General features: G+C 37.8%; 1 protein-coding gene across 1 annotated transcript in view; it reads right to left on the reverse strand.

The window, feature by feature from the left end:
* Positions 1 to 5,395: 5,395 nt before the first annotated feature.
* Smp_125280 (putative f-box and wd40 domain protein 7 (fbw7)) overlaps positions 5,396 to 12,994 on the reverse strand; it is a gene marked incomplete at both ends in the record, with an annotated part of 9,507 nt that continues 1,908 nt past the window's right edge. Inside the window, 3 exon segments of the mRNA XM_018794335.1 lie at positions 5,396 to 5,605; positions 5,610 to 5,711; positions 10,087 to 10,254. Of these exon segments, the coding sequence (XP_018648758.1) occupies positions 5,396 to 5,605; positions 5,610 to 5,711; positions 10,087 to 10,254 (480 nt within the window).

The following is a 12,994-nucleotide window of genomic DNA, read 5'->3' on the forward strand; positions in this document are numbered from 1 at the left end:
CGTCCCTTCATTAAGGTCATTCTTTGGATTAGTTAGTCACTACAGCACATTTTTGCCTGAAATGTATCGAGTGAGAGGCCCTCTGAATGAATTACTATCGAAAGATAAACCTTGGCAGTGGTCAGCAGAATGTCAAGCATCCTTTGACAAAGTCAAGTCAATGCTCAGCTCAAAGCTTCTCTTGACACACTTCGATCCCAGCTTGGAAATTGTTGTCGCACCTGATGCATCTAGTCACGGAGTTGGAGCAGTTATATCACACGTGTTTCCAGACAAAACAGAGAAGATAATCGCCCATGCTGCCAGATCACTTACCCCATCCGAACGCAACTACAGTCAAATCGAAAAGGAAGCTCTGGCAATCATTTTTGCTGTCGAAAGATTTCATAAAATGCTTTACGGCCGTAAGTTCACTCTGTTGACAGACTACAAACCACTGATTGCAATATTCGGTTCCAAGAAAGGGATTCCTGTCTACACAGCTAACAGACTACAGCGTTGGGCAATAATGCTTTTGAGCTACGGCTTTAACATAAGGTGTCAATCAACCAATACTATCGGTCAAGCCTATGTCCTCTCACGACTTATTGGAGTTCAGCATCCTGGACGGGAGGACATGATCGTTGCCTCGATATCAGTTGATCCAGAAATACGGAGTGTAGTAGCGGCAGCAATCCGAAACACTCCAGTGTCGCAGATGAAGTCAGAAAAGAGACTCTTCGAGACCCTGTTCTACAAGAAGTCAGAAAGTTCCACCTAGAAGGGTGGCCCTCGAAGACCAGTTCAACAGAGCTCCAGCAGTTTTATCAGCGCAGATTATCTCTTTCAATCATCGACGATTGTCTCATGTTTGCTGAACGCGTCATAATCCCAAAGAAGTTGCAACCGACAGTCCTCGAACAGCTGCATGCAGGACATCCCGGAATAAACCGCATGAAAGCTCTAGCACGAAGTTATGTATACTGGCCACAATTAGATACCCAACTCGAGCAGCTATCCCGTTCGTGTACAAAATGTGCATTGGCAGCAAAAGCATCACGAAAAGCAGAGTTGCAATCATGGCCGATACCACAGTCACCGTGGCAGCGTATACATTTAGACTTCGCTGGTCCATTCCATGGACAAACTTACCTTCTGGTAGTGGACGCATACAGCAAGTGGCCGGAAATCTTCATCATGGAACATCCAACAGCAAGCTGCACAGTTAGAAAACTGCGGCAATTATTCAGTCGTTTCGGGGTTCCAGAACAAGTAGTCAGCGACAACAGCACACAATTTACATCATCTATCTTTTCAGAATTTTGTCAGCAGAATGGAATCAGGCACATCCGAACACCTCCATTCCATCCGCAATCGAATGGTCAGGTGGAACGCTTTGTTGGTACGTTCAAAAATGCCCTAAAAAAATCAAGAGGGGAGGGTACCACCGACGAGATCTTAGAGAGGTTCTTGTTTATCTACCGTTCTACACCGAACCCTCAAACAACGAATGGGGTCTCTCCAGCGGAAGCGTTACTTGGCAGAAAAATAAGGACACATTTCGATGTCATCCGTCCGACGCCAGCTCGTGAACCCCAACGAAACTTATCGATGGAGAAACAGTTCAATCGACACCATGGGGCACAAAGACGATTGTTCACGGTGGGTCAAAAAGTACTTGCTATGGACTATCGTGGTAAACATCCTACGTGGACAGCTGGTCGGATCGTGAGAAAGAAAGGGAATGTGGTTTATGAGGTGTCAGTTGGCTCAGAAGTTTGGATACGTCATGCTAATCAACTGAAACCAACTTCGATAGCCAGCAGCGAGAATCGACATCGAATACCTCTTGACGTTCTGCTAGACACCTTTGAAATCAAAACGCCCGGAACAGACAAGTCAGTTTCTGTGCAAGCAAAGAGTGACACAACTTCCTTATTGCCTAGACGATGGACAGATAGAAAGCGTAAGCCAGTCACTCGGTTGCAGTTGGACCCTAGCACCAGATCCTACGAATCTGCTCAAGGGGGAGGTGTTAGTGGGACATAGATTGGATTAAAGCATGTTTTATGCATGATGGTGTTGCTGCGCGCTGATTGGCTAATTCTAAACCGATCAGCCCGGGCATATTATTGGAGAAAAATCTAGAAGCTTCTTATGTATATACTATAAATATATGAACGTTATTCAAACTAGTGATTGCTGTTCACTTATCATTATCATTTTGAATACAATTTCATTCCTGTTCAACGTGTTCTGATCTTGGGGTCTTGTTGAGTGTCATCGGATAAGAATACTGAGCAATAGGAATAGCTGGGTTTATTAGCAAAAATACAATTATAACACCCTGTCACACGAAGCAGTGGCTATCTGGACTCAGTAGCTAAGTGAATGAACCGTAGGCGAATGGTACAGAGATCGAGTCCCGAGATGGACCTCAATTCTAGGATGCAGATACATCCGGCTGACAAATCTCAAATAAGCTGAAACACGCTTCCTAGATTAAACTGCTAGCCATCATTCGTCTCTGCACAGGAATATAACCAATGATATATCGATATAAGTCCGACAACAAAGGAACCCGCTCCCAAATGCCCTGGTACGGTCGAGAGTGGGGAGAGTCCGCTCTCCCTCTCGAAATGATCTCACATGGCCAGCGAATATATAGCCTCTGCCAGGGAAGTCCTACTCACTGCCTTCTCGCACAACGAGTGTTGTTTACGAAATTGAGAGGACGAAAAGCGAATGTCCGGCGCTTTAACCGGGTTGGTGGATACAGAGAGAGTCCACCTAGGGGAGTTGAAAAACCCTCATTCCAAACCAATGGTGCACATGGGCTGACTCCAGTATCCTGAGGGAACAAATGGTGTATGAACCAATCGTTGGTCACCGGCTACCATGGGATTGTATCTCCTCACGATGCCCCACTGCCTTGTGGATCAGATCTTTAGGTCAAAGGCTCCAGGTGTGGCCCCCTAAGAAAACCACCTGCTTCAGTCTGGGCACCTGGGCAGTATCACAGCCCTCACACAAATCGAATGAGATTTGTGAGGCGCATATATATCTGGTGCTTCCTTGTACCAATATTTATGTGTTTAAATAAATAAAATAAAATACAAAGGAACCCATTCAGACTACTCAAATATATGGTATGAAAATGTGATACAGTTAACGTGTCATTATACTTTGCGAAGGTACTTAAGATGACCGCTACATTCTGAATGTGACGCAGCTAAGTAAATTGGGATCAAAAGTTTATTGTAATTTACAGTTTAACTGAGAATAACTATGTAGTATTTTAATGTACATCGATGGGAATGATGTACAGATACAATATTTTAATAGCATTTTATTCACTAAGCTGGACCATGTTATCGTGGTGGCTTCCATTATCTTTCTTGACAGCATCATCTGCAAAACATTCCATGGGAAGTGATTAATTAGAAGTTCTCCGCAAACGACTGACCACTTTTTCTGTTTACCTAGAATTCAGTTAGTTATTGTTCATATGTGTCTAAGTCTGTGGTGAAATAAATAAAAGCACACATACGAACAACCGCTGCAGATTTAAGAACAGCAATCAACCTAATTCTAAGCCAACAGATCAAGTAATTAGTCGGTTGTGGAGAAGTTCCAATAATTCACTTCTTATTGAATTTTTTACTGATTGTGCTATCAAGAGAGACAGCAAAAGCCATCACGATTAAATCACCCAGCTCAGAGAAGAAAAAATACCATTGAAAACCTTATCCTATGCCACAATTATTCTTGATCATTCCAAAATCATACAAGCGTAACATGCTTCTCGCTGTTTGAATACAAAGTTTTGTGTCCAAAATTTTCTCACTGTTAAGATTGACAGTTTTATGAGTAGATATCAGCCACTACGATACCAAACTTTTGAATATTCACTAAGGTAATGCAGAGTAAACTATACTGCAAAGCTAAGTAATATATAGTTGTAATGGAGTTTGCTTATATCCCAGATACGTTGAACCAATCGACAAGAAGCTTTACATGATGTGGGTTTCACACCTTTAGTACTCATTAGTAAAATGTATCTTTAAACTAGAGGGTATGTCTGTTATCAAATTAAATAGCTTAGGAATAAATAGTTTTGACTGGATCCAAGAATAATTTGACTTGCAATTTTTTCTTAGTTGATCACTTCAAAAAAGAACGAAACTCATATCAAGCCATTTTGTTTTATTTTTTTACCAACTAATTCCAAATATCTTGCTCTACTTTTTGATAAGTCTTGTATCCCCGTGTAGGGCTTACGAGACAAGCTTAGGATCCGAATACAGCGTTCAATTAGTAAGACTTATCAGTGGCAACGTGGAAAACTACAATGAATGTTTCTACGGAGCAACTAGAAGCTTATATGGAGCGTCAAGAAAAGCGGTGTGAACAGTCGCAAATCAGAATTATGGAAGCCCTAATGCAGAAAATGTGCCTGTCCCAACAAAACTCTGCTTATGGTGAATTACAAGTATCCCATTAATGCAATCCATGAATTTAATTTTGATGGTGTAGCAGGTATTACTTTTAACTCTTGGTTTAAGAAGTATGAAGATTTGTTCTGTATTGATCTCTGCAGACTGGAGTCATAGTACTTCTAAGAAAACTTGGGACGACAGAATATGAACATTATGGTAACTTTATTCTTTCGAAGAACCCACGAGACTTTAGTTTTGATGAAACAATTAAAACCCTGTCTCAAATCTTTGGAGAACAGTAATCTCTATTTAATATCTGTTACCAGTGCTTGAAGATAACGAAAGAACCATGAGATGACTGAGTAAAACATGCAGGAATTGTGAACGGAGAATGTGAGAGGATCAATTTGTCTTCCATGACTGAAGACCAGTTCAAATGCCTAGTATTTGTCTGTAGCCTGTGTTCACCCGAGCATAGTGACATCCGAACAAGAATCCTAAGCAAGCTTGAACATTGTCCCAACATGATCCTGCAGGAAGTAACTACTGATAAGTCTTGCTAGTTGGACGCTATATTCGGATACTAAGCTAGTCTCCTAACCTTCAAGCTAGAACTACACCGACTTTAACGCCAGAGAAAAGGAACAAAATATACGAGAAGCACTTTACTCCAAAGGTTCATTTATGTACAGAAAATATAGAGTTTTTATAGTATTTTAGAAGTTCTTAGGTTTTCCTGAAAATTCTAGAGTGATACTAAACATAGTAGCAGTGTAGTAATCAGCCAATTAGAAACTCTACAAGTAACTATTCGCACTAGTGATGTTTCCAGCAAAACTTCTAATCAAACGCTGATTAGATAAAATGCTTCTTAATGTTTCCTGAGTTTGTCATATCTATTGCGAGAAATTTTCAAGATTGCCCCAACACTTTTAAAACAAAGTAACCAGAAAAGAAAAGAAAACACATACATCTGATCAATTGACCATATCAATTTCATGATTCAGTTGTTTATTGGATCCATTCAATTTTGAATGATTTGATTGTAGTTTATGAATTGACGATTCATTATTTTCAATTTTATGGAATTTTGAATTATTTTTTAAATGAGAATCAGGATTAGAATCTTTTTTAATCATTCTGTATTGTAGTTGTTGCATTTTATCTGTATTATGATCTGGATATGATCTAGAAGGATAAATGGATGTGGTTTTCCAAAGTTATTGTGATCGAATGATGATGATTTGTGAACGCTGATAAATTAGGATATATTGATTTGTGTATTGTTTTAAGCCTAAATAGATCATGTATATTGATACCATTGACATCATTATTGTGAATATCATCAGTTTGGGATGATGATGATGATGATGATAATGATGAAGATAGAGAATTCTTCTTTCGTATTGACCCAGCACTATTACTCAGCCTTATTGCAAATAAAAGATGAAAACCACATTAGATAAGGAATAGTTTAAATTTTGTTTACATTATTTACCTAATTAAGTTTAATAACCAAAATAGAAACATCGTACAAAAGTATGATCAAATGATAATCAAAAGTCAGTAATCTTTGAACGAAATAATTAGATGTAAAAAAAAGCCACTAAATCATGATGCCGGCTGAGTGGTTCTAGAGGTTAAGCGCTCGAGCGCTGATAATAATCATCTGCTCATTAGTGACTGACTTCAAGAGATATTTCATGGAGTTCTAGTAAGAAACAGTAACTAGTGGAGTTCAACCAGGTCTGTTGGGAGATATCAACTCACTGAACGCAATGATCAATGGTTGCTAGATTTCGTGGATTGGTTGAAGTTGGACATTAACACCGTTAGATGACGGCTCAGTGGTTCTAGAGGTTAAGCGCTCGCGCGTGAGATTGATAGGTCCTGGGTTCGAATCTTTCGAGGCGAGATCGTGGATGCGCACTACTGATGAGTCCCACAATGGGACGAAACGGCCGTCCAGTGCTTCCAGGTTTGCCATGGTAGTCTAGCTTCAATTGGCTCATGATTTCAAGTATATAAAATTACTAAAATCTCCACAAAAACCCCGTTCTATTATATCATGAGTTTATTCCTGATTATTTTTACTTTACAATGAATTTTCTTTATCACCCTTATCTCATCTTACTCTCCATTTCTAGTCTAGTTGACCTTTTATCTTTAAATATCAATGTTCTTAACAAGTATATTTCGTGTAATCAGATTGTTCAAAACGTATTTCGCTAATATATAGGATCACTTAGTTCTGATAATTTTCGTCTTCTTATTACACCACCGAAGGGATTAATTACTCCAAACAATAGAATATGATAAGTAAATGTAACCAACGATATATGGACTGCTCAATCAATAAATTCACTTAATGTTGTTTAAAGTGAACGATACTGATTTCAATTCTTAGAGTGAACATCAACTCTGATATACAAGCACATCCAACTGACGAGTCTCAAACAGGACGAAACACACCTCTTCGATTCCATTACTGTTAAACCTCACAAACACTAATGAATCAATATTCATAATAAAATAGCACCATCAATCAATATTATTCAAAGATAAAGAAAATTTTCTCTTACCTATATTTCACATCATTTTTAGAAGGTTTTAATTTGACTGTTTCATTATTATCAAAATAATTAAAACGATGTGTATCCGATGGTTTACGACTTGGTGCACGCCATGGTATTAATTTATATGTATCATTATTAGTTAATTGAATGATTTTATTGATTAATTGATTATTATTATTATTATTGATTAAATATTGATTATTACTATCATTATTATTATTATTAGTATTATTAGTAGTAGTATCAATATTGTTCTTATCATAATCATCTTGATGATGATGATGATGATAATTATTTATAAAATTTAATGTATGAGATCGTTTATTGAATAATTCTTCGGAAAATCTTTGTCTTGGATCTCCATTTTCTTTATTGATTGACTAGAATTCAGAAAAAAATTACAAAAATAGTTGAATTTTATTGAATATAATAATGTTTCATCGTAGGAAAAATAAAGGATCGTTGGCCATGGTGACACTTGAGGTGGAAACCGAAAGAGGAAGTTTAGTATTGAAAGTCGAGGTGGGAGGAATAATAGGAATTAAAGAGAGAGATTGATTATGAATACATTGATCTTGAGTGATGTGTTAGAAGTTGTAAGGACGGGCCGTCGGTGGACTCTAGGAAGCCCTAAGAAGCCCAGGAAGAGCCACAGACATTCCATTCAATCACGGCTAGGGGAATGTTCTAGAATGTCGACGTGTAGCTTCCCCATTGGATGGATTAGCATGACCCCTATGTGCCTATTGGTTGACCGAAATGATGATTTACATTCAGCCAAAAAACTATAAATACACGAGATTTCTGTACTATATTTTGACACTGAATTGAGGAATAAACTTCCTACTTACCAGTCTTTGTCTTCTCTCTTTTGCGACGTTTTGCGGGGTTTATCGTTCAAGTAGTCAAGTAGTTCACGGCATATTAAGAATCAAGGCTCTAGATATAACAGAAGTATGAGAGCATTTATCACTTCCCGGTTGCCTTCACCATGGAAAGAGTTCTTTTAGAGGTACCTGAGAAGGAAATTGGATTAGAAGTGGTCATAGTGACCTGACAGCGTGGCCGCAGTGCCCAAGAGACAACTGCTTGAGACCGGTCACACACGACCTTTTTGTGAGTAATTTTTGTGTTAGCTCCGTACTTGTTGGGACATTACCGCAGGAGACGAATATTCGAGGGATAAGGCGAGGTGGGCATTTTCAGGATCGACCTTTTCTAACCCCGCCCCTCCTTCTGGGAAGACAGTATCGCTGTTATGCTGGTTTTCTGAAGGAAATACCTTACTGCCTTCACACCTCTGTACAGTCAGTGGGACGACTTTCGGAACTTGGGTTTGCTGCTTTTAGTATTACCGCCCTTCAACCGACCTGCCTGGCACGGTAGGACCTTGAGGAGCGATTGTTCCAGTCAGTATAGCTCGACTGGTTCATCACAATAGGCAAGCCCGACCATCGCGTCAATGTATTAAACATATATTTCTCATTTGAATATAAGACTCTTTAAAAGTAACCACTAAATAATGGTAAATTAGATTATACAATTGTGTACTAAGCTTTTTACTCACAACTTCGACTTTATTGGCCATGATGGGCACAGTTTCTATCCTCATCTTATTTGCCTGCTAACATTTGAGAGAAGATGCAACGCAACCCCTTTTGTTTGTTTTATTGCATCATTATGGTTACTAATCGCATAACCTATTCAAGTGTGTTTCTGTGAAGTGTACAACCTTTCGTTGTACAATTTACAAAAGGCCCAATCAGAGATACTAAAACCTTGTACTCAGAATAAAATTGATGTTAAATGCTACATCTGGAATGAAGCTTGTTATACTGTTTTCTAATTTATTCTTATTACGACCCAGCTATTCCTATTGCTTAGTATTCTTGGACACCAATACACTTGACAAGTCCCCAAATCAGAACACGGTTGAACAAGGAAGAAATTATATTCCGAATAAAAAGGATAGATGGAAGTAAGAAGCTCAATATGAAATGCGTTAGCATACTTATAGTCTTCACATGAAAAGATTCTAGAGTCTTCTCCAAGCATCGACTGGCGCTGATTGGATAAGAATTAGCCAATCAATGTGCAACAACACAATCGTGCATGGAACATGCTTTAATCCAATCTATATCCCGCCAACAAAGCTAATATCATAAAATATTGCACGGGGTTAGAGTAAACGTGAATGTACTTCACCATAACTTATCAAGAAGGCAGAAATATTTATCCATTAAATCAATAAAGGTAGTAAATTGAGAGTTATTTTGCCGACTTTTCTCATCTAAACAACAATCAAAAGAGCGGGAAACACAGAACAACTGTTTTGTCTTATTATAGTATTCCTCAACAGTACATTATAACGATCCCATTAAAAGAGTTTGAACTCAAAATCACCAAGTTACTCTGGGAGCATTAAACCTTTAAATCACTGATTTACATGTCCGATTTCAATTAATTCACGATATAACTCAACTGCCAGAATCTCAGGAATCACCTCTTGAAGTCACTCACTGGTGAGAGTAGATGATGCGTTTTTTCGGGAAACCCTATACTAGGACGAAACAGATGTTCGCCATCTCAATGATTGCCTAAGTATGGTCAGACTTTGATGTAAACTAAAAAATGTTTCTTATTGAATGATGCAAGTGTGTTGTGTTTGATTATAGTCAATACACATGAAATCATAAAACGTCATTATTGTTAAGCAAAGATGGATAGTGGCTAGCAGTGGAATCCAGAACGCGCGTTTTGTCCTATTTGGAACTCGTCAGCTGGATGTACCTGCATCTCAGAGTTGATGTTCACTCTGGGACTCGAACGCAGTAACTTTCGCTTCAAACGCCATCAAGTTATCCACTCGGCCACTGAGTCCTGATAGCCACTTGCTTGTGCAGTGAGGTGAAGTTTAAATTCACTTAGTATTGTATCTTTGCTTACCATGCTTGTGAATTTAGGCAATACGCACAGTATGCACATATGCCAATTAGAGACTGACCAGTTGTAGTTCTAACAAATCGTTGGGAAGATTCAAACAAACAATACTACGTCATTATTATTATTATTACTATAATAAATATGCTCACCTTCTCTGAATTATGAAACTGAAGATAACGTATATTTTGAATATAATGCTTCTTCCAAATTCCAGGTTCCCATTGACTATGTGAAGCAATTAAATCCCATCCATATCTTAAACACTTTGATGCCCATAATTCATTTGATTCAGTTAGATATCTCCAATACCATGATACCTAGTGAAAAATTATCACGGGAAGGGAATGGTTAGGAAATATGGTACACACAACCTTACAACCTAAGTTGACAAAGATCAAGATATGACAGGATGAAGAGGCAAAATTGCTTCCATTTTCTAATTCAACATAATCATTACTCGGTGTTATATATTCAATGTGATGTTTATCTAAGATACGATATTCTTGTATTAAATTAACGTCAACCATGTTCAGTATACTACACAACATGTGATTTGTTATTATTCTACAATAGTCGTCGTCCTATATATTCAGGGTGAGTAAATCCTCACTTGTACCAGTCTTTTGTGTTCTCAATTCGCGGTCGTATGAATTGTAGTGCTTTCTTGTTTCAAGAATAAGTAATAAGCGATGAAGGTATAACAGATTTAAAACTTGTTCAGCCGGTTCAGGACTTTTACCTGGTACTCTGTTGTCTAACTTAAACATTACCCACTCAATTGTTCCATAATAATCGAGAAGTTCTTCAAAGACATCCATGATTAAAATCCTCCAGTCTAAGTATACTTTCCACTTTCGCAGGTCATGTTTTATAGCTATAGAGTAATACAAAGTAAGATACTGTGCAATATACTCGTCCTTTCGTTGCCAAACGGACATCTTGCTACAAGTGACGTAATTTGGTAAATGTCAACCGAGTGTTTTGAATTCTAATCGAGATTTCGCTGACTCCTGTTCACTGGGGGTGATAAGACTTTCAAGAAAAATGAAGTGATCAACTTAGTTGAATAATTTATTTTGTCTAGTCAATTTAAATGTTAACACAAACCAGTTCTGAAGCAACATTCTACATTTAGAACGGGAGAACAGCACCCCAAACAAATTCGTTGATCGATTAGTTTAGAAAATGACTTCAAAAAATAATTAAAAACAGAGAACCATTAGGGACTAGAAAGCGCTAGAATGTTTCACTCATGTTATTTTATAAACACTGTTCAATATTAACTATCGTTCTTTAATATGATGATACAGTACCTCTACTTTCTCTTTAAACAGCATGTAACTAGAAACTTTGGACTGAATCTTAGGTTCGATTTCTAATAAGCAGTGCATTTTCAGTCAAGCTAGAGGTGTGCCAGATATATCTAAGTGGTTACCTATAATATGTAAGATTAAGAAACAAAAAATAACATATGAGGAGATCTAAAGTCTTGATTTTGAGGTCATGATAAATTAAAGTATATCCACATACAATAGATGAATGTATCTAGCAGTGGAATACAAGATTCACGTTTTTTTCCGATTCAGAATTTGTCAGCTAGATTTCCTTGTATCTTAGGGTTGATATTAACTTCAGGATTCAAACTTAATCCCTTTCGCTTCAAACGCTAATGCGTTATCCACCTCAATACTGAGTCTAAATAACTACTAACCTGTGTAACGGGATCATTTAAACCGTTACAAAGCAAACTAATCCATTCATTAGTTAACGTCAAGGTTTGAAAGAACGAATACTAAGTCTTTATTATTTACTGTAATTTCTGGTGGTATGATGCAGTGTTTTTGACAAAGATACGGTCATCTATACTTCACGAAGAGTAGGTTCACTTAAAAATGGTTCGTATTTCAGTTGATTATTTTAATCACCAATTTAACTACCGAGAAAGATTTGCTACTGAACTGTTCTCGATATGGACTACTCGTCAACTGCGGTAGTAATAGTGACACTGGGAATGTTGGGGTTTTAAAGGATAGAATTAGTGCAGATTACAATGCGGCAAAGTAATAACAATTAACTGGTATAACAGATCATAATGTATGTGGTGATGAATGATTATGTTATTGATGATTAATCATCAAAGAAATGAGTTTGCCTTCAAGTCAGCTTCACGCTATTCACTCAAACCATAGACCTACACATATCTATTTCTGTTTAAATAAGTATAAAGCAGGATAAAAAGTATGATACTTTTGATACTATTAATTATCTTCTACTTATTCATATTGTAATGACTAAGAACACGAATGGGGACAATCGAATGTATTTAAGCACAAATCACAGACTATCTCACTAAAATTCTGATAACCATACAGTCAGCAGTTACTTTGCAAAATAACAATAAACTTGTCTTAATCTTAACTGTTTCTTCTGTAAATATCAGTCCGTCTTCTTTAATTCCATTGTTCATGCATTTTCCTACCGATTGCGCTTCATTCCTGTTCGTTCCTTATCGATCTTCTGCCAAAATACATTCTATGTCTGACCATCACAATATACTACTTATCTGGATATAAGTAGACCACACCATAATATGATTCTATGTCCAATGTCATCTATATATGATTATCAGTTTCTCTATTACTTTCTCTCTTACTGTACTAAATGTGTAGTTTTACAAAATGATACAACAGTCTAATTGACGACTGACTGACGCAGAAATTCATTCGGTATATTTCAAAGTTGAAATCATGAGTCGATTGAAGCTAGACCACCATGGAAAACCTGGAAGCACTGGACGGCCGTCTCGTCCTATTATGAGACTCCTCAGCAGTGCGCATCTACGATCCCGCACTCGCGAGATTCGAACCCAGGACCTACCAGTCTCGAGCTAGAGCCATTAACCGATAGACCACTGAACCGCCATCCAACGGTGTTAATGTCTAACTTCAACCGATCCACGAAATTGAGCAACCATTCACCAATGTCATCAGTGAGTTGATATCTCCCCACAGACCTGGATAAACTCCCCTGGGCCCTGGTTCCCACTAAAACTCCAGG

Source organism: Schistosoma mansoni, chromosome 1, assembly GCF_000237925.1.
Source record: "Schistosoma mansoni strain Puerto Rico chromosome 1, complete genome".
Taxonomy (NCBI): domain Eukaryota; kingdom Metazoa; phylum Platyhelminthes; class Trematoda; order Strigeidida; family Schistosomatidae; genus Schistosoma; species Schistosoma mansoni.